This window comes from Oncorhynchus gorbuscha, linkage group LG17 (assembly GCF_021184085.1).
Source record: "Oncorhynchus gorbuscha isolate QuinsamMale2020 ecotype Even-year linkage group LG17, OgorEven_v1.0, whole genome shotgun sequence".
Classification (NCBI taxonomy): domain Eukaryota; kingdom Metazoa; phylum Chordata; class Actinopteri; order Salmoniformes; family Salmonidae; genus Oncorhynchus; species Oncorhynchus gorbuscha.
Genome location: NC_060189.1, coordinates 24,535,147 through 24,558,059, shown reverse-complemented (window position 1 = coordinate 24,558,059; position 22,913 = coordinate 24,535,147). Strand labels below are relative to the sequence as shown.

Genomic DNA, 22,913 nt, shown 5'->3' with positions numbered 1-22,913 from the left:
GTCTAAATGGCCATAGATAGCACTCACATCTGTAGCCAAGAAATGCATTGAAAGTCACGGCTCACATCAAGACCATCATCCCAGACACCCTGGACCCACTCTAGTTTGCATACCGCCCCAACAGATCAACAGATCCACAGACTATGCTAATTCTATTCCACTCTACACTGCCCTTTCCTGTTTGGACAAAATGAACACCTACATTAGAATGCGGTTCATTGACTACATCTCAGTGTTCAACACCATAGAGCCCTCAGCTCATTACTAAGCTAAGGTCCTTGGGACTGAACACCTCCCTCTGCAACTGGTTCCTGGACTTCCTGACGGGCTGCCCCAAGGTGTTGAGGGTATATAACAACATGGGGGCCCCCCAGGTGTGCGTGCTTAGTCCTCTCCTGTACGCCCTGTTCACTCACGACTGCGCATGACTCCAACACCACCATTAAGTTTGCTGATGACACAACGGTGGTAAACCTGATCACTGTTGATGATGAGACGGCCTATAGGGAGGAGGTCAAAGACCTGGCAGTGTGGTGCCAAGACCACCTCTCCCTCGTCTTCAGTAAGACAATGGAGCTGATCGTCGATGCCAGGAAACGGAGGGCTGAGCATGCCCCCATTCACATCGACGGTGCTGTAGTGGAGCAGGTCGAGAGCTTCAAGGTCCTCGGTGTCCATATCACTAAGGATTTATCATGGTCCAAACACCAACATGGTCGTGAAGAGGGCACGACAACACCTCTTCCCCCTCATGAGGCTGAAACGATTTGGCATGGGTCCTCAGATCCTCAAAGTTCTACAGCTGCACCATCGAGAGAATCTTGACTGGCTGCATCACCGCTTGGTATGTCAACTGCTTGGCATCCAACCGCAAGGCGCTACAGAGGGTAGTGCGTGTGGCCCAGTACATCACTGGTGTCGAAAGTACAAGGTGTCGAAAGTGTTCCACAGGGATGCTTGCCCTTATTGCCTCAAATGCTTCCCACAGTTGTCAATTTGGCTGGATGTCCTTTGCGTAGTGGACCATTCTTGATACACATAGGAAACCATTTAGTGTGAAAAACCCAGCAGCATTGCAGTTCTTTACACAAACCGGTGCGCCTGGCACCTCCTACCATATCCCGTTCAAAGGCAAATAAGTATTTTGTCTTGCCTATTCACTCTGTGGCACACGCGCGCGCAAACTTACACACACACACACAATCCATGTCTCAAGGCTTAAAAATCCTTCTTTAACCTATCTCCTCCCCTTCATCTTCATTGATTTTCAAGTGGATTTAACATGTGACATTCATACGTAATCATACCTTTCACCTGGTCAGTCTGTCATTGTAATGTTTTGTATATGCAGTGTACTTCCACTGATACCCCAACACACAGACACATACGCCCACATTCACGAACATGCATACTGACGCCATACACTTTCACACTCCCCTCATACGCTGCTGCTAGTCACTTTACCTCTACCTACACTACCAGTCAAAACAGCTAATTTGTGGAATTTCTTTCCATATTGCGTTTGAGCCAATCAGTTGTGTTGTGACAAGGTACAGTAGGGGTGGTATACAGAAGGAGGCCCTATCTGGTAAAAGTCCATATTATGGCAAGAACAGCTGAATTAAGCAAAGAGAAACGACAGTCCATCATTACTTTAAGACATGAAGGTTAGTCATTCAGGACATCTCAACATCAACTGTTCAGAGAAGACTGCGTGAATCAGGCCTTCATGGTCGAATTGCCGCAAAGAAACCACAACTAAAGGACACCAAAATAAAGAAGAGACTTGCTTGGGCCAAGAAACACAAGTAATGAACATTAGACCAGTGGACATCTGTCCTTTAGCCTGAGTCCAATTTTGCCATTTTTGTTCCAACCGACATGTCTTTCTGAGATGCAGAGTAGGTGAACGGATGATCTCCGCATGTGGTTCCCACCGTGAAGCATGGAGTAGGAGGTGTGATGCTGTCGGGGTGCTTTGCTGGGGACACCGTCTGTGATTTATTTTGAAATCAAGGCACACTTAACCAGCATGGCTCCCTCAGCATTCTTCAGTGATACGCCATCCCATCTGGTTTGCGCTTAGTGGGATTATGAATTGTTGTTCAACAGGACAATGACCTAACACACCTCCAGGCTGTGTAAGGGCTATTTGACCAATGAGAGTGGTGGAGTGCTGCATCAGATGACCTGGCCTCCACAATCACCCAACCTCAACCAATTGAGATGGTTTGGACCACAGAGTGAAGGAAAAGCAGCATGTGTGGGAAGTCCTTCAAGATGTTTGGAAAAGCATTCCTCATGAAGCTGGTTAAGAGAATGCCTAGAGTGTGCAATGCTGTCTTTAAGGCAAAGGGTGACTCTATCTAAAAAATATTTAGATTAGCTTAACACTTTTTGGGTTAATACATGATTCCATATGTGTTATTTCATAATGTTGATGTCTTCACTAGTATTCAACAATGTAGAAAATAGTTAAAATAAACAAGAACCCTTGAATGAGTAGGCTTCCAAACTTTTGACTGGTACTGTATATGTACAGTACATAGCTTCTACCCCTATACATCGACTTGGTACTGGTACTCCCTTTTATATAGCCATGTTATTTTCTACTCCCTTTATATAGCAATGTTATGTTCTACTCCCTTTAAACAGTGCATTCGGAAAGTATTCGTACCCCTTTACTTTTTCCACATTTTGTTACGTTACAGCCTTCTTCTAAAATTGATTAAATCATTTCCCCCCCTCAATCTACAGATAATACACCATAATGACGATGCAAAAACTTTTATTTGAGCAAATTAATAAAAAAATAACATTTACATAAGTATTCAGACCCTTTACTCAGTACTTTGTTGAAGCACCTTTGGCAGCGATTACAGCCTCGACTCTTCTTGGGTATGACGCTACAAGCTTGACACACCTGTATTTGGGGTGTTTCTCCCATTCTCTGCAGATCCTCTCAAGCTCTGTCAGGTTGGATGGGGAGCATCGCTGCACAGCTATTTTCAGGTCTCTCCAGAGATGTTCGATCATGTTCAAGTCTGGGCTCTGGCTTGGCCACTCAAGGACAATCAGAGACATGTCCCAAAGCCACTCCTGCGTTGTCTTGGCTGTGTGCTTAGCTGTCTTGACTGTGTCAATGTCCTGATGGAATTTGAACCCCAGTCCAAGGTCCTGAGCGCTCTGAAGCAGGTTTTCATCAAGGATCTCTGTACTTTGCTCCGTTCATCCTTCCCTCGATCCTGACTAGTCTCCCAGTCCCTGCCACTGAAAAACAGAGTTTGTCTCATAGCAGAGGGTCTGAATACTTATGCAAATAAGTTATTTCTGTTTTTTGATTTGTAGTAAATGTGCCAAAATTTTTCAACTTGTTTTCACTTTGTGTGGATGAGGAAAAACATGTATTTAATTCATTTAGAGTAACATTGTAACGTAACAAAATGTGGAAAACGTCAAGGGGTCTGAATACTTCCCGATTATTCACTGTCACTTTTTAATTTTTAAAATTAAATTTATCTTTAATTTTGCATTGTTGGAATAGGACCTGTAAGTAAGCGTGGAATGACAAATTATTTGATTTGAAAGCGGATTTGATGCTGCGGAATTTATAGACTATATAACAATTTAAGATAATGAAATGTTTAAATGCTGAGCTCTTTATATCCCTAACAGCCTATTGTGTGGCACTCGCACATGCTTCAGTGTATTTCTTTATAGGCTTCAAATAATTGAAATAATTAGCCTAGGTAATTCATTTTCATTCATTCTTAGGCTCACTGTCTGGCTCCTGACCTATTTAGAGTGTTTATATGCTGTTTAATATGACATGTGGCCTATTTGCAATTGTGTGCGCTTCTTACATTCACATTTTCATGTTTATTCAAATACTTTTCTTTCAAATCGTTTGGTTTCAATATTTCAAATGCAAATGGTAGTCACAAAAATAAATGGGTGTTGGTTAAATTGTGATTTTAACGAATGGAGTGAATTTGGAGTAGCAGTTTTTTTTATTTTAGCGGAGTGGTTGGAAAGGACATGAAGCACCGGAGCGGAGAACGGGATTTCCAACTGCTCCACTCCGCTCACATGCTCTGTTCTCATCTCAGCTCTTATGTAAGCAGCTCAGTGGAGCTGAAATGTGAATATACTTAGCTAATGTAATGCAGCCAGCCATTCCTCAGTAGCAACATTAGTTTTGATGTAGTTTCTCTCTCTGAGTGATTGGATATTTAATATCCATATAATCAGTAGCCCGAAAACCAGCCATGTTGTCAACTGCCAGTTTGTGGGGAACCAAGATAAGAAGCTTGAAGTCTTCTATGTTGTATTGTGGCTTATTATTGTTTATAAGACAACAGGCTCTTCCATCACTAGGTTCAGAAGGTTTACCTCCTCATGTGACCTGACCAAGAAAAATGCTAGTCCCTAGCCTATTACGATTCCTATTCATTACAAATGGGGTCAGCGGAAGCCAGAATAGAGCCAGACTCTGCTGACCTCCCATGTCCTCTGGTAACTCCATTATTCATGTGTGTGTATTTATCTACAGAACTGTATGGCTTTGATGTACTCATCGACTCCAACCTCAAACCATGGCTCCTGGAGGTCAACCTCTCTCCCTCCCTGGCCTGGTGAGTGACTGACTGCATGTCATCTCACGGTTCACAGGAACAAACACATGCTTATGCCAGATCTTCAATCTTTGACCTTACAGCAGTTGCTCTCTTAACATCATTCTGAGAGCATTACTATGCTCTGAAAAAAAAAAACGTGTAAATTGCTAAAGGGACTTCAGGGTAACTCAAACAAGTGTTCTTCTTGTCCTTCTTTGAGATGAAACACACTTCTGTTTTCCTCCCATAAACCCTTAAACATCCTCTGGTGAGCTCTAGGAATAAGACATGTTAATATAACACATAATGAAATGGCATGTTTGAGGATTTACACTTCGTTTGTTGATAAATACCCGGTGGCTAAATGTAAGCTTTTATCTTCTCATCCTCTTGAAATACATCTGAGCAGTTCTTTCCAGCCCAGTAAATTCTGTGAGTTGACTGTGATTGAGACGTTTTTGTGTCCTCTACAACTTTGGGATTGCACTTTGTGAGGGCATATTGTGTTATTTTACTGTATGGACTTTGATGTCTTTCTAATGTCTCTTGTTCGTTTTTATATGATTTGAATCTTTCATTCCAGTGATGCTCCTCTGGATCTGAAGATAAAGGCCAGCATGATATCAGACATGTTTTCTATTGTGGGTGAGTTCTTCTCTCTCCCTCTCTTTCTGCACATAAAAAACAAGTGTTAATGCATGGGTTTTGGGGAGGGAGGAATGCCAAGGGATTAGTCTGGTGACTACACCTGAATGAATGCTCTTGGCCAAAATGTTTCTGTTTAATTACATACCCACCTGTAGGGTTGGACGGTATCCAGATGTCCATACCTTCATACCGTGCCTGTGCCATCCTGGGGATATACGGAATTACCAGTAGTGCACACAAGGGGCACTATATATATTTTTTTCAAACGTAAACCCCCTTAAAAAAAAGTTACTTACCAGAATGCTAACTAGTACAATGGAATCCTCATAGTGGATACTAGGTAAATGCTAACGCGCAAATGCAAACATTTACTACTTAGATTGACAACCCAGCTCATAAAGTTATGTAAGTATACTGAACAAAAATATAAATGCAACGTGCAACAATTTCAAAGATTTTACTGAGTTAATGTTCATATGAGGAAATCAGTCAATTTAAGTACAGTAAATTCAGATATGCATCTGGACACAGATACTTTAAAATAAATGGTATTTCGTCATGGTATTTCTGTGCATTCAAATTACTAACAATAAAATGCAATTGTGTTCTTTGTAGCTTATGCCTGCCCATACCATAACCCCACCGCCACCATGTTCATAACGTTGACATCAGCAAACCGCTCGCCTGCATGACGCCATACACGTGGTCTGTGGTTGAGGCCAGTTGGATGTACTGCCAAATTCTCTAAAAGGACATTGGATGTGGCATATGGCAGAGAAATGATGTGGCAACTTCTCTGGTGGACATTCCTGCAGTCAGCATGTCAATTGCACACTCCCTCAATTTGAGACATCTGTGGCATTGTGTTGTGACAAAACTGCACATTTTAGAGTTGCCTTTAATTGTCCACTGCACAAGGTGCACCTGTGTAATGATCATGCTGTTTAATCAGCTTCTTGATATGCCACACCTGTCAGGTGGATGGATTATGATATCAAAGGAGAAATGTTCACTAACAAGGATTTGTGCCCAACATTTTAGAGAAGTAAGCTTTTTGTGAATATGTAACATTTCTGGGATCTTTTATTTCAGCTCATGAAACATGGGACCAACACTTGACATGTTGCGTTTTATATTTTTGTTCAGTACATATCAAAATGCAGTTTGCAGCATGTACAAAACAAACATCAGACAGCAGGGATCTTAATCCAGGAGGGGATTTTCTCTGCTCCTGTTATCAAGAAGCTTGATCTTGCAAGCTAACTTTAGCCACTAAGCTAACATCAGCAAGATAGTAAAACCCAGCTCGAGAGGATTTATATGGCAAATCTTATGTAGTTAACTTAATCATTATAAGGTATATAGCTGGCAAACAAAATAGTCTAACAAGCAAAATGATGAACGCGATCTGCTTTATCTATTACCTAATGCACAAGTTGACTGCAGGTATTTATTTAAAGTACTAATATTCATGTGTATTAAATGTAATATTGGGTATTGACCTTATTGGACAGTCATACTGATGGTATTTTGAAATACCCCAGGATACCGCATACAGTGGGGCAAAAAATGATTGAGTATTTAGTCAGCCACCAATTGTGCAAGTTCTCCCACTTAAAAAGATGAGAGAGGCCTGTAATTTTCGTCATAGGTACACTTCAACTGAGACAGACAAAATGAAAAAAAAATCCAGAAAATCACATTGTAGGATTTTTAATGAATTTATTGCAAATTATGGTGGAAAATAAGTATTTGGTCAATAACAAAAGTTTATCTCAATACTTTGTTATATACCCTTTGTTGGCAATGACAGAGGTCAAACGTTTTCTTTAATGCCCTTGCTGATGGAAGGAGGTTTTCACTCAAAATCTCACGATACATGGCCCCATTCATTATTTCCTTTACACGGATCAGTCGTCCTGGTCCCTTGGCAGAAAAACAGCCCCAAAGCATGATGTTTCCACCCCCATGCTTCACAGTAGGTATGGTGTTCTTTGGATGCAACTCAGCATTCTTTGTCCTCCAAACACAACGAGTTGAGTTTTTACCAAAAAGTTATATTTTGGTTTCATCTGACCATATGACATTCTCCCAATCTTCTTCTGGATCATCCAAATGCTCTCTAGCAAACTTCAAACGGGCCTGGACATGTACTGGTTTAAGCAGGGGGACACGTCTGGCACTGCAGGATTTGAGTCCCTGGCGGCGTAGCTTTGTTACTTTGGTCCCAGCTCTCTGCAGGTCATTCACTAGGTTCTGGGATTTTTGTGATCATTTTGACCCCACGGGGTGAGATCTTGCGTGGAGCCCCAGGTCGAGGGAGATTATCAGTGGTCTTGTATGTCTTCCATTTCCTAATAATTGCTCCCACAGTTGATTTCTTTAAACCAAACTGCTTACCTATTGCAGATTCAGTCTTCCCAGCCTGGTGCAGGTCTACAATTTTGTTTCTGGTGTCCTTTGACAGCTCTTTGGTCTTGGCCATAGTGGAGTTTGGAGTGTGACTGTTTGAGGTTGTGGACAGGTGTATTTTATACTGATAACAAGTTCAAACAGGTGCCATTAATACAGGTAACGAGTGGAGGACAGAGGAGCCTCTTAAAGAAGAAGTTACAGGTCTGTGAGAGACAGAAATCTTGCTTGTTTGTAGGTGACCAAATACTTATTTTCCACCATAATTTGCAAATAAAAAATCCTACAATGTAATTTTTTTAACTCATTTTGTCATCTTTTTACGTGGGAGAACTTGCACAATTGTGGCTGACTAAATACTTTTTTGCCACACTGTATATGGTGTACCGCCCAACCCTACCCACCTGTTTATTTTTAACCACATGATCTTTATGATGTGACTGAGTAAACCATAACCTCTATATACTTACTTGTTTTAAAGCCTAGTTTGTCAGAAAGGTCCAGGTTTTAGGAGTCAAGATATTTCCATGCAGACTCTTTATCTCATTATAGCCACTGTTGCTAAGACACCTATTTCCATTTTGACAATATCATGAATTGTAAGGACCTTTTCTCAGGCAGACATCTGTCTAATCATGCACACAATCATTTTTAAAAAGCCATCTCAATAGCTATGCATAGTAAGTCAGTAAAGAACAGGCCCGATTCTCAACACTTCATTTATCAAATCAAATCAAATTTTATTTGTCACATACACATGGTTAGCAGATGTAAATGCGAGCGTAGCGAAATGCTTTGTGCTTCTAATTCCCGACAATGCAGTAATAACCAACGAGTAATCTAGCTAACAATTCCAAAACGACTACCTTATACACACAAGTGTAAAGGGATAAAGAATATGTACATAAAGATATATGAATGAGTGATGGTACAGAGCGGCATAGGAAAGATGCAGTAGATGGTATCGAGTACAGTATATACATATGAGATGAGTATGTAAACAAAGTGGCATAGTTTAAAGGACAGGTCATGGGCAGGCTGCTTAATGAGTTGCCCTTTGTGATGTGATCACTTTGCTCATGCCTTTAACACCCATTTCCATGTCTCGTCCAAGGCCTCTCTTTACCTGTGAACTGGGCTGGGGCCTAGCTGGGGAGTGCCAGCATAGATGGAAACTTTGTTGGACCTGGCTCCTGCCATCCTCAGCACTTAGCCTGCAGCAGGTTCCACTACGTGTATTTGTCAGCCCGGTGTCTCTTGTTATTAAGGGCTTTCTTCAGCAAATCCTCATTGCGAATGAAGAAAGCCACTAATTGGCCATTCTGCTGCCTGACGCTTGGTTTCAGTCAGGCATTGTTTTACACTAACTTTTGCCCCACACTTAGTTTATCATTGTATATTAGAGAATATGCCTAGTAGGAATGCTCCATAATGGGGCCTCAGAATTGTGGAGAAACCACAGGCATCATTGTAATTGACATTCAATGACTGGCAGGGGAAATTGTCAACAGATGACTTGGTTGTTTTGGAGTCATTAAGCGCTTGAGAAATGCGATCTCACATTATTAAGCCAAATAAATCCTTAGCTTGCAAACAAAAAATTGGTTAGCCCTAGGTGCAGATTAACACTGTTTATACAACAGACACTTAATGCAGAGAATAACATGTCTTTGTTATGTCACATTCCTTCACAATTAATGCATTCTCAGGTAGCCAGGTTGGAGCTGTGGAGAATATTTGATAGAAATTCAAGTCCACATCTGAAATAAATATTCTCATTACACTTTCAGTCTCAGCCAATTTTTTCCAAAGCAAGTTGAGCATTGACAATGACACTTGTACTACAAGTACAGCTCATTTGGGGTGGCAGGTAGCCTAATGGTTAGAGCATTGGGCCAGTAACAGAAAGGTTGCTGGATTGAATCTCCAAGCGGAGAAGGTACAAATCTGTCGTTCTGCCTCTTAACTGCCTTGTTCACCCACTGTTCCCCGGTATGCCGTCATTGTAAATAAGAATTTGTTCTTAACTGACTTACCTAGTTAAATAAAGGTTACATTTAATCTCCCCGTATGTTCATATCAGTACTTTTGTCATCTTGTTTGTACCTCCCTGTCATGATCCGTTGACGATATAAAATGACACTGAGCCTGGAGGCCATATCTAATGCCGCTGTGTGAGGGACTGTGATCTGTATGTCTGTACCAGGGCCAGCTTGCGGCTGGATCTCCCTCCACTCCTTCCCGCTCATTAAGTGAGAGGAGGGAATCATAAATATCCAGTTATCTTTGGACTGATGCATGAGTGCAGGCCTGGGGAAAATGAGCAGTGACATGTAAAACATACCCCATCTATTATTCACCAAACAAACCCCGGTGCTTTTGGCAGATAACACTTGGGCTGCATACCAGCTCTGTAAATAATGACAGCATGCCATTAGCATTCATTTTCCCCTTGTGTGTAGCTGTCAGTAACGCGTCAGCCGTGCTTGTAATAATTGCCGCATTTAGACAAGAACGTGGCAAGAGCCCGATTCTTACCTGACTGCTTGGATGAGGCAGTACAAAGAACCTCAGGACCTGAGCTGTCGATTTGATCCAAAATAAGTTTTCCTATCACTCTGTATGAGAAAGTATGAAGGGAAAGTATAAAGTAGTTTTTCTGTCTTCACTTCTTGGATCGGTTAGCTCATAGTGAGTTTTAGAAAGAGAGAGCATATGTCAATTATTGGGAGTCGGTGTGAGAAGATCTGTGGAGAAAGATTAGGACTAGAGCTGCCATATTGATGTCACAAATGGTTGTACCAGATTGATCTTTATTCATGTGGTTTTACTGCTATAGATAACACATGCTCTCTAGAACATTTGGCCACTGTCATTTACTCATTGTAGTGTCATGTCCCTGCAGGCTTTGTTTGTCAGGACCCCCTGCTACGACAACCCCGCTCTGAACGGGTGGCTCTGGACCCGGGCCTGAAGTACCCAGCCCCCAAAGCACAGGTACGGGACACCACCCTTCTTATTGTTTCACAAAAAGTGATTTAGTTTAGACATCTGAAGGAACCGTCTTTCCATGCCATATACAGTTGAAGTCGGAAGTTTACATACACCTTAGCCAAATACATTTAAACTCAGTTTTTTCACAATTCCTGACATTTAATCCTAGTAAAAATCCCCTGTATTAGGTCAGTCAGGATCACCACTTTATTTTAAGAATGTGAAATGTTAGAATAATAATGGAGAATGATTTATTTAATATTTTATTTATTTCATTACATTCCCAGTGGGTCAGAAGTTTACATACACTCAATTAGTATTTGGTAGCATTGCCTTTAAATTGTTTAACTTGGGTCAAACATTTCGGGTAGCCTTCCACAAGCTTCATCAAAATAAGTTGGGTGAATTTAGGCCCATTTTTTTCCTGACAGAGCTGGTATAACTGAGTCAGGTTTGTAGGCCTCCTTGCTCGCACACGCTTTTTAAGTTCTGCCCACAAATTGTCTGTAGGATTGAGAGAAAGGCTTTGTGATGGCCACTCCAATGCCTTGACTTTGTTGTCCTCAAGCCACGACTTTGGAAGTATGCTTGGGGTCATTGTCCATTTGGAAGACCCATTTGCGACCAAGCTTTAACTTCCTGACTGATGTCTTGATGTTGCTTCAATATATCCACATAAGTTTCCTTCCTCATGCTACCATCTATTTTGTGAAGTGCACCAGTCCCTCCTGCAGCAAAGCAGCATGATGCTGCCACCCCCGTGCTTCACGGTTGGGATGGTGGTCTTCGGGTTGCAAGCCTCCCCCTTTTTCCTCCAAACATAACGATGGTCATTATGGCCAAACAGTTCTATTTTTGTTTCATCAGACCAGAGGACAAGTGCAGTTGCAAACTGTAGTCTGCCTTTTTTATGGCGGTTTTGGAGCAGTGGCTTCTTCCTTGCTGACTGGCCTTTCAGGTTATGTCGATATCAGACTTGTTTTACTGTGGATATAGATACTTTTGTACCTCTTTCCTCCAGCATCTTCACAAAGTCATTTGCTGCTGTTCTGGGATTGATTTGCACTTTTCACACCAAAGTACATGAATCTCTATGAGACAGAATGTGTCTCCTTCCTGAGCAGCATGACGGCTGCGTGTTGCCATGGTGTTTATACTTGCATACTATTGTTTGTACAGAAGAACTTGGTACCATCAGGCATTTGGAAATTGCTCCCAAGGATGAACCAGACTTGTAGAGGTCTACAATTTCTTTTCCTGAGGTCTTGGTTGATTTCTTTAGATTTTCCCATGATGGGAAGCAAAGAGGCATTGAGTTTGAAGGTAGGCCTTGAAATGCATCCACAAGTACACCCCCAATTGACTCAAATGATGTCAATTAACCAATTAATCAGAAGCTTTTAAAGCCATGACTTCATTTTCTGGAATTTTCCAAGCTGTTTAAAGGCGCAGTCAACTTAGTGTATGTAAACTTTTGACCCACTGGAATTGTGATACAGTGAAATAATCTGTCTGTAAACAATTGTTGGAAAATGTACTTGTGTCATGCACAGAGTAGATGTCCTAACCGTCTTGCCAAAACTGTAGTTTGTGAACAAGACATTTGTGGAGTGGTTGAAAAACGAGTTTTCCGACTTCAATTGTAACCTAACTTAATGGAATGTCTTTCTCAGCATCTCATGTCTCTTACTGTGCCGTACTGTACTTGTTTTGCTGTTAGAGCTGAGCCCTTTTTGCCCTCATGGAAAATCATTCTCATGAAAAACAACTGTTAATGTAATTGCAGTGTTGGGGTGACATCATCAGCACTGCGAGTGCAGCACTCTGTGGATTATTATTTATTGTTTTTTATCAAGTGACTAATCCTCTCACTAGGCCTTTTTGCTAAATGATGCCACAGCAGCTAATACACTTGGCTCAGTGCAGTCAACTACTGCACCCGGTCTGGGCTGGGATCTGCTGGTGGGACATCAAATCAGACATTTTTCTACTCCACCTTATAGCTATCGTGCAATGAGCACAGATAGTTTCTCTACAGTAAGAAGGCTGGAAGTTTGTTCATATGTGTTCTGTATGCATGTGTCTGTTTGTTTCTTTTGATGTGCTTGTCTAAGTGTGCTTCTTTGCATGTGTGTATGTTTACAGTGAGGTGTAGTTAGCGGCTGATGTTCATCTCACTGTCACTTACACTCCATTGCCTCTCTTAGCGTCCTTTATCTGCTCAGTCCACCGTTGCACCCTCCAAAGTGGTAAGTTGTCCTGCCTTCTCATATCCTCTAACCCAACCTCATTAACCCTGCTGCACCTTTTCCTTCTCCCTCACCACCGTGACGTCTTTACATTTAACTGGTAAGAAAGTTACTTTTTCAACCGCTTATACTCTTTTTGAGTCCAAACTATTCTGCTATTTTCCCTATTTGCGGCTTCCAAAAAGTACCCTCTATCGATTTATGCATCAAGGTCTTAAAGTGGTGCTTTAAATCAAATAGTCTTTAGTAGATTGGTCTGGGAAAGACTGTGATTTATAAGCATCGCAATGCAGCTCTTAGAATCCATCACATTAGTACAAGTGTGCAATGCCCCTCTTCCGGTTACAGACACAGCAAAACAATCTTGCCACTATAGCAGTCCTGTTAGAGGCAGTTACAGAATCCTGGGCTCCTAGGGACAACCTGTCCTTTTCCCTATACTGTGATTAGGAGCAACAGTTGAAATTATTTAATATTTCCCCCAACCAGTCAGACAAATTAAAAGTAATCTCCCCCCACTATTTAGATGACAAATGCTGTATGTGATCCTGTGGGGTTATGCCCCTGCTGTCTGACCGGGTTCAAACCTGCGCTCCAGTCGTCAATCAGCCCTGGTAATGCATGTCGAGTAAGAGGGAGTCAGGAATGCCAGCTAGCCAAGATAGAAAATGTGCCATTTATGAAACCCAGGGAGGGAGGAAAGAGGATTATTTGTTTATTTTTAAACTTTTCAATGTAGTTGGTGCTTTTCTGTATGTAAAGATTTTACATTTTAAGATGCATTAGTTTCATCAGTGTGTGAGATGATTTCCTAGGTGCAAATGTAAGAATTTAACAGAGCTAGCCAACTTGCATTAACACCCTATTCATTAACACCCTATTCATTACACATATTAAACCAGTATCAGGGTGGATTTATGTATTAAACCAGTATCAGGGTGGATTTATGTATTAAACCAGTATCAGGGTGGATTTATGTATTAAACCAGTATCAGGGTGGATTTATGTATTAAACCAGTATCAGGGTGGATTTATGTATTAAACCAGTATCAGGGTGGATTTATGTATTAAACCAGTATCAGGGTGGATTTATGTATTAAACCAGTATCAGGGTGGATTTATGTATTAAACCAGTATCAGGGTGGATTTATGTATTAAACCAGTATCAGGGTGGATGTATGTATTAAACCAGTATCAGGGTGGATTTATGTGGGAAGTACGTGGATGGTACCGTATCAATATAACAATGTGTTCACTCTCCTCCTCTCCTGCAGCGGCAGAGACCCCTGTCAGCCAACAACACTGACACAGACGGGCCTAAGGAGAAGCCAGGAAGTAAACAGGGGGACAGCACCCTGGGCCTGACTGCTGAGGAGGTAAATATACATAGCTGAAGTTAGTTTCCCTCTCATGCAGATCTATCATATTATCTATCACTAACATAGAATTGTAGTTAAGGGTTCTTTTTTTCTTCTTCTTCTCCATGGCAGTTGAAAGTCCTGAGGAGGATAAGAGAGGAGCACGAGAGACGAGGGGGGTTCATCCGAATCTTCCCCACCCCAGAGACATGGGAACTGTATAGGTGAGAGGGATTCAGACACTTTGGGTAATGTTGCACACTAATGCAAGTGTCTAGATACATTTTAGAATAAGGGAAGAAAAGCGATGTCCATAATGCTGCCTCCCTACATTTAGCCACTGCTATTACTACTTAATACATCTATTACTACTGCAGTTAGGAGTAAGGTGAGAAGCTGATACACATTAGAGAATTGGCTGGTTACTGTACATTACATCTCAGAGTATTTATAGACTTTACATTTTTATATTTTCCCCAAACATGGCTGAAATCCCATTATGACTTCTAGTTGAAACAGCATTAAACCCCCTATTTAGGGGGAAATCCAGTTTTGTGCTTACAGTCCATATTCCTGTATGAGGGATTTGCTGCTTGATTAGCTTTATGGGCCTGTTAATACTGGGGATTTTGTGGCTTTTTACACAGTATGTTTCGAAGTGGTCTTGAAATTACTGGGGCCTATGACATTGAGTATCACAATATCCCTGTTGTAACACATTAATCTCCCCACAAATTAGACAGAAGATGCTGAAGCCCAGTGCAGCCTCTGATGTTGATGGTTGTCATTTTGTCATTATCTGTGTCTCTGTTTCTCAGTGGTTATCTGGAGTATAAGACATCGATGAACTCCATGTTGGCTAACAGACTTTTCCAGGGAAGGTAAGCATTTCCTTCGTAGTTGGGAAAGGGAACAGCTTGTCCATCAATTTGTGGAAACGGTTAGTTGACTGTTTGTTTTGTCTTCAGATGAATAGGTGAGGACAACAGCTAATAATATTTGTATGGTAATAGTAAACTGTAAAGTTTTCGAGAGCGAGCACAGTGTCTGTGTGACAGTGTGGCTTTGGTAGTCTAGTCCTCAAACAGCATTTGGGGCTGGGAAGAGTTTATAGAGCAAGGAGAGCAGGGAAAATGTTATAGAATAAACAAAACTCTAAAGAATTTTGGTACACAATTCAACACATGTATTTATTCTGTTGCATGGGTTCAGACTTCAGATGCATATTGTGTTTATGAGTTTTAGGTTTTTGTACAGTATTTCATTTACTCAGTTTCACTGTAGCATAATATTATCTGGGGAGCTGGCATCTCCTCTTGCCCTTTATGATTTTTCCATGTCGCTTGCTTTGGTCCTCAGATTGGGGAAAACGGTGGTGACCTCAAGATCACGGTGGGTGTTATTGCTGCCATTTTCCCTTACTATCAAATCAAATGTAAATAGTTCAGGTGGCCATTTGATTAATTGTTCAGCAGTCTTATGGCTTGGGGTTTAGAAGCTGTTTAAGGGGCCTTTTGGACCTAGACTTGACGCTCCGGTACCGCTTGCCGTGTGGTAGCAGAGAGAACAGTCTGACTTTGGTGACTGGAGTCTTTGACACCAGATAGTATATAGGTCCTGGATGGCATGAAGCTTGTCCCCAGTGATTTACTAGGCCGTACGCACTACCGTCTGTAACGCCTTACGGTCGGATGCTGAGCAGTTGCCATACAAGGCAGTGATGCAATCGGCCAGGATGCTCTCGTTGGTGCAGCTGTATAACTTTTTGAGCATCTGAGGACATATGCCAAATGTTTTCAGTCTCCTGAGGGAGAAAATGCATTGTCGTGCCCTCTTCACGACTGTCTTGGTGTGTTTGGACCATGATAGTTTGTTGGTGATGTGGACACCAAGGAACTTCAAGCTCTCGACCTGCTCCACTGCAGTCCTGTCAATGTGAATGGGGGCGTGTTCGGCCCTCTTTTTCCTGTAGTCCACTATCAGCCCCTTTGTCTTGTGCACGCTGAAGGAGAGGTTGTTCTCCTGGCACCACACTGCCAGGTTTCTGACCTCCTCCCTATAAGCTGTCTCATCGTTGTCGGTGATCATGCCTACCATTGTTGTTTCGTCAGCAAACGTAAGGATAGTGTTGGAGTCGTGCTTGGCCGTGGAGTTGTTGGTGAACAGGGAGTACAGAGGGGACTAAGCACGCACCCCTGAGGGGCCCCCGTGTTAAGGATCAGAATGCTAGATGTGTTGTTGCCTACCTTTACCCCCTGGGGGCGGCCTGTCAGGAAGTCCAGGGTCCAGTTGCAGAGGGATGTGTTTAGTCCCAGGGTCCTTAGCTTAGTGATGTGCTTTGAGCTCACTGTGGTGTTGAACACTGAGCTAAATGTATCAATGAACAGCATATATATATATATATATATATATATATATATATACAAATTGGAGTGGGTCTAGGGATTCTGAGATGTTGGTGTTAGCTATGACCAGCCTTTCAATGCACTTCATGGCTACCGTCTTGATTGCTACAGGGGCGGTAGTAGTTTAGGCAGGTTACCTTCCCTTTCTTGAGCACAAGGACTATGGTGGTCTGCTTAAAACATGTAGTTATTACAGACTCGGTCAGGGAGAGGTTGAAAATGTCAGTGAAGAAACACTTGCCAGTTGGTCAGCCCATGCTCTGAATACACGTCCTGGTAATCCGTTTGGCCCGCGGCCTTGTGAATGTTGACTTTTTTAACGGTCTTGCTCACATCGGCTCCGGAGAGTGTGATTACACAGTTGTCCGGAACAGCTCGTGCTCTCATGCATGCTTCAGTGTTGCTTGCCTCGAAGTGAGAATAAAAGGCATTTTGCTCACATCTGGATTTCCCTTTGTAGTCCGTAATAGTTTGCAAGCCCTACCACATTTACCTTAATTTAACTAGGCAAGTCAGTTGAGAACAAATTCTTATTTTCAATGACAGCCTAGGAACAGTGGGTTAACTGCCTGTTCAGGGGCTGAACGGGGGTTTGAACTTGCAACCTTCCGGTTACTAGTCCAACGTTCTAACCACTAGGCTACTCTGCCACCCCACATCTGACGAGTGTCTGAGCTGCTGTAGTAGGATACAATCTTCAGTCCTGTATTGACACTTTACCTAGCCTTTAGCATGGTGCAGATATTGCCTGCAATCCATGGCTTCTGGTTTTGATATGTAAGCACTATGGGAATGACGTCGTCGATGCACTTATTGATGAAGCCGGTGACCGAGGTGGTATACTCCTCAATGCCATTGGATGAATCCTGGAACATATTCCAGTTTGTGCTTGCAAAACTGTCTTGTAGCATAGCATCTGCGTCATCTGCCCACTTCCATGTCTTCCAACTTTCCATATCTTACCACAATATCTCGGGAAATGATAATCTGATACATTTATCTTCTCAGGGACTTATTCAGCCACACTTGTCTTAGCAATGTCTAATGTACCTATATATTATTACAGTGCCTTAAATAATTCTGCTGTATTATTTGACTTTTTGGAGTAAAGCAACACTTGAATGCTATAGCAGAAATATCGCAATGCAGGCTGAATGAGTTGAACTGATCCCTCAGTTTAATTATACAGAATGGGAATCTGTGGTGCAGGAATCATATTAAAGCCGTTCCTCTCGTCCCCCACCAGGAAGCTGAATGGTAATGTGCAGCTGCAGGTGGATGTGTTCCACGCGTGTCACGTGATCCAGTACGAGAGGAAGCTGTTGTCGCTGGAGGCGCGGAGGCGGAGGCTGCGCCACCTGGCAGAGCACTCCGCCATGGGGAGGAAAAGAGCAGGTAGGCCTCAGGGAGTCTATCCTCTTCCAGCTGACACAGCATAGCAACACTCTGTCTAGTCTCAGACCCAGACCACGGCCTGTCTGGCCAAGCCAAGGGGGAGACAATCAGACGCGTTCATTCCTTTACTTTCTATGAAGAACTCCCCACTACCAGAATGAATATGGCCAAATATGACAGTGAGTTTATATAACAACTACCATAAGATCTCTTGTGTTTAAGTGTGTCTGCATTTGATCCAGTAAAGACACAATGATGTAATTGACATTGAGGTTTGACTTTTTTCTGTAATCCCTTAAGCGAGGGGTCGCAAGGCCTCCCCTACTGGGACCAGTGACGAGGAGGATGTTGAAGAGGGGGAGGAGAGGGTTCAGGAGGAAGAGGAGAAGGATAAGAAAGCCCTGGGTTCGTTAGTGGTGCAGACTGACAGTGTGCCCACCTCACTGAAGCGGTTCCACAATGAGGCCCTGTCCTCAGCAGAACCGGCCCGATGCACCACTGCCATTACCAAACCCAAAGTCAACCTGCTCCACATCCTCCAGCAGGGCTGGGACCTCAGGTCAGTGCACACCGCAGGCTTCTGCTCCTGTTGGCAGCCCTCTTCGAATTCTCCTCTCTCCCTTTTCATCCATCCCACCACCCCTCACTTTGCTTCTCTCAGCAGCAGAAGGAGAAATATGAGGCTACCAGAGCACGGGCCAAAAAAGCAAAGGAGAAAATCTGGGCCTCTTTTCTTACCCCAGCATGTTGTGATCAGTCTCTTCCATGTGTAACTAATTCATAACATAGAGAAAACACTGAGGAAGCGAATCCTGGGTGTCAGCCTTGAATTCAATGTAGAGACACTCCCTGTGATTGGACTGTTAATTGTAGGAGTCAAACCGTCCTTTCTTTGTTTTAATTTGGAAGGACTTGAAAGGCTCCCCACCATCCTTAATTTTGTAATGCGCGTGCAAAAATATTTAGACCTCTTTTTGTTTTTACAATAACATGAATGAATATTACATTCTTCTGTCTAAACGGCAACAAAGGCTCCAGTCTCCTATAGATTTTTTTAAGTGTGTCTGAAATTGTAATTTGAGGGTGAATTACAATAACAAGTCTACGTTTGTCGAAATTCCTCTGAGCTTGCCAGGACTGTGAAGGGACCTGGGAAATTATAGTACAGTATATCATTGTTTGTGTTTGACAGCTTTATCCAAAACATTTTTCCACTACAATGCACTGGCAGTACCCTTTTCAGGTTAATTTGGGCCATGAAAACAATTATTCACTCTTGGTGCTGGCCGAGAGGACAAGTCACACTGTGCTCCAACACTCTGGCTGAAAATGATACATACCTGTATTTGTTTTGTCTCTTGCATGATGCCTAAAATAACAAACAGAATATGCGTCAGTGTTTGTGCTTGCTGTTGTAACACATGTATCTGAGATTTCTGAAAGGCAGTAAACCTTTGTTCCCATTTAAATTGTCTGGAGACCGGGTGGAGATTATTCATTATTTACTGTCAGGGAATGACAAAGTTGGAGATATGATCTGTGTTGCGGTGTGTGTGTTCCTGTGTGGGCAATTCCTTTCTCCACTGTCATTTTCTTCATCCCATTTTGTCTTGTTTAACCATGCTTATCTTTGCAATTTTTTTTATCTTTACAAAATGTTCTTTCCTCTTCCTGTCTCTGTCATATTTTTTTCTCTTCCTCCGTAGTTTCCTCTCCTCAGCCTCTCATGTCCTCCTAAATCAAGCCTCTCTCTCCCCCTGTTCTGCAGTAAGGTCCAGGCTCGGATGGCCTTCTCCTCCTATCTCCTTCGGGTGCAGATGAGGCTACTCGCAGAGAGCAGGACTATCGCTAACTCCGCCTGGCCAGAGAAGGACAATGAGCAAATGGTAATACAACTGTCTGATACCATTGCCCCGGGGAATGACTGTATGGAAAAAGGAACCTGGACCCTTATGTTATGTTTATCTGCATTATGCTACTCATCGGAGCCACTTGGGTCATAATGTGCTGAGGTGTTTGTGGCCACATAGAGAGGAAAATCGTGTGAGTACGTGACTGCATCAAAGTTGATTTTATCAGAAAGCCTCTGGAGAAAATAAATGTGAACATGTGTCCATCATGAAAAGTCCATTTTTTTGTTGTTGCAATAAATGAAATAATAACACAACATAAAAGTGAGTGTAATGATGAAGTGCAGTGACATCAGGTCTCATCTCCAGGAGCTGGTGATCCGCTTCCTGAAGCGTGCGGCCAGTAACCTTCAGCAGGACATGAGGATGGTCCTGCCCAGTCGCCAGCTCCCCCTCCAGGATCGCCGACGCATCCTGTCCCACCAGCTAGGAGAGTTCATCCACTGCTACAACAAGGTGTCCACTGCCAGCCAAACAGCAGGCAACTCTTCAGCCTCTAGTGTCTGCTACTGTTCAAGGACCTGTTTATAGTTATTACATTAGTCAGGGAGTCTCCATTTATTTTCATTATTAGTTTAGTTTTTCCTTTGAGTTCTTATCCAATTACAAATGTTTGGTTCGAGGGCCTCCCGGGTGGCGCAGTGCTAACTGTGCCTCTAGAGATTCTGGTTTCGAGTCCAGGCTCTGTCGCAGCCGGCCGCGACCGGGAGAACCATGGGGCGGCACACAATTGGTCCAGTGTCATCCGGGTTAGGGGAGGGTTTGGCCAGCAGGGATGTCCTTGTCCCATTGCGGCAGGGTAGCCTAGTGGTTAGAGAGTTGGACTAGTAACCAGAAGGTTGCAAGTTCAAATCCCCAAGCTGGCAAGGTACAAATCTGTTGTTCTGCCCCTGAACAGGCAGTTAACCCACTGTTCCTAGGCCATCATTGAAAATAAGAATTTGTTCTTAACTGACTTGCCTAGTTAATTAAAGGTGAAATAAATAAAAAAATTGCGTAAGAGCAATTCCTGTAGCAGGCTGGGCTCAGTGCATGCTGACACGGTTGCCAGGTGTATGGTGTTTCCTCCGATGCATTGATGCGGCTGGCTTCCGGCTTAAGTGAGCATTTAATCAAGAAGTAGTGCAGCTTGGTTGGGTTGTGTTTTGGAGGACACACGGCTCTCGAACTTTGCCTCTCCCGATTCTTTTCGGGAGTTGCAGCTATGAGACAAGACTGTAACTACCAATTGGATACCATGAAATTGCAGAGAAAAAGGGGTAAACATTTTTTTTAATTGGTTGAGTTCATTTTATGAGGAAGCAACAAATAACTTTTAATACTGAGTTGCTCCGACAGGCCAGTGTACTTGGTCTCTGACTGGTCTCTTTCCTCACAGGAGACACAGCATATGGTGAAGAAGGTGGAGAAGATCAAAGACCAGGAACATTGTATCAACCCCAGTGTGTTTCAGGAGTTTATTGCTGAGGCAAGGTAAGTGAGCCAGGACCTACTCGCTCCTGACTGTTTCACTTCTGCTACTTAACACTGGTCTTACTCTTGGTATCGTGGAGAATGTTCACAATGCTCTCTTCTCTTCCAGTGAAAGTGATCTGGAGGAGGTCCTGACATTCTACACACATAAAAACAAATCAGCCAGTGTCTTTTTGGGAACCAAATGTCGGAGCACTAAACCTGACAATAGCAACAGTCTAGGTTCAAGAGAGCCAGCTACCCCAGAGAACCAGAAAAGTGAGTAGAAATTGTCAGATGAATTACATCTGTTCAGTAGGGACTTTTGTATTCCAGTGTGCCACAGATTCCACATATTTCTACAATTAGTTCACATTTTATTTTGTCCTTTGTTGACAAATCCTTTAATGTATTTGGGAATTTTGCAGTTTTGATTTTGAAATGTCACATTAAGAGAAAAAAGGCTGAGTCATACAAAGTCAAGTACAGGTCAGCTTCTAATTATTAACCCACGTGTGTCAGAGCCATGGAATGGCCGGCTGGATGATAACAGGGATCTGGCTTATTTTGTGCTCTGAACAGCTTTGCCCATGGCAAAAGAGGGCTCCAGTGCCACTGAGTCCTCAACGTCTGAAGTCAGAAACAGCACAGACCAGGCCAGTGTAGTCCAACCCACTGCTGACCAACCCACCGGAGAGCAACCGGCTGCAGCCCTCAGAAGTAGTAAACAGCCCGAGGTCCAGGCCTCCCAGCACTCCTCCAGCTTTCCAGCTGCCTTAGACTGTGGCCACATCCACCTGCAGCACTACTCTCACCCCCAGAACCCACCCCAGTCTCTTCCCCTGTACTGCCCCCCACCACCGCCCCCATCTCAGCCCCCATCCTACGACCAGTCCCACTTTCGCCTCCACTCCCCTCGCCAGCCAGAAACCCCTCCACAGCCCCAGGCCTCTGTGTTCTCCTCAACCTCGACCCTTGTCCCCCAGCCGCCACGGGTAATATGGGCAGCTGCCCGCTCTGGTCCCACCACAGTCTCAGCACCACCAGTCTCCCAGGTCCTAAGGCAGGTCCAGTCCTTTACCTCCACCTCCTCTGCGGCTGCAGCCTCATCCTCCATGCCTGGTGCCATCCACATCTACAGCCAGAAGATCTCCAGGCCCAACTCTGCAGGTCAAGGTAAACCTTTGATGGATAACAAACTGATAGATGTTTGGTGTGTTCTCAGCTCCCAGTCTTTCTATGGCCTAAGCCGGTGGTCTTCCACCTCTTCTTGCCCAGGGACCCCTCCCGGGCAAGCTGGCGACCCATGGATCCCCATCATACGTTAGCAAAAAATTATAATTCCTTATCAGGTGACTGATAATGGCAAGGAAAAGTAATCAGCTTTTTAAAATGAATAGATTTGGTTGGTGGTTTTTCATTATTTTGTGTAAACTCTAACATAGCCTATTAGCTAGAAAAGTAACTCTAAACA

At 43.1% G+C, this 22,913-nt stretch overlaps 1 protein-coding gene across 6 annotated transcripts in view; it reads left to right on the top strand.

The window, feature by feature from the left end:
- The window catches only part of ttll5 (tubulin tyrosine ligase-like family, member 5), a 96,696-nt gene that overhangs the window by 19,277 nt on the left and 54,506 nt on the right, over positions 1-22,913 (top strand). For 4 of the 6 annotated variants that reach the window (XR_006832917.1, XM_046309462.1, XM_046309458.1 and 1 more), the window contains exons 13-27: positions 4,553-4,634; positions 5,200-5,261; positions 10,582-10,673; positions 12,878-12,919; positions 14,194-14,295; positions 14,410-14,501; positions 15,096-15,158; positions 15,637-15,669; positions 17,929-18,077; positions 18,378-18,636; positions 19,846-19,963; positions 20,297-20,443; positions 21,366-21,460; positions 21,570-21,718; positions 22,022-22,615. Coding sequence is in view for 5 of the 6 variants with exons in the window: in XM_046309462.1 (XP_046165418.1) it covers positions 4,553-4,634; positions 5,200-5,261; positions 10,582-10,673; positions 12,878-12,919; positions 14,194-14,295; positions 14,410-14,501; positions 15,096-15,158; positions 15,637-15,669; positions 17,929-18,077; positions 18,378-18,636; positions 19,846-19,963; positions 20,297-20,443; positions 21,366-21,460; positions 21,570-21,718; positions 22,022-22,615 (2,079 nt within the window). In the remaining variant the exon portion in view is untranslated. The remainder of the gene's footprint in view (positions 1-4,552; positions 4,635-5,199; positions 5,262-10,581; positions 10,674-12,877; positions 12,920-14,193; positions 14,296-14,409; positions 14,502-15,095; positions 15,159-15,636; positions 15,670-17,928; positions 18,078-18,377; positions 18,637-19,845; positions 19,964-20,296; positions 20,444-21,365; positions 21,461-21,569; positions 21,719-22,021; positions 22,616-22,913) is intronic. The other 2 variants (XM_046309461.1, XM_046309460.1) reach the window with 2 other exon arrangements.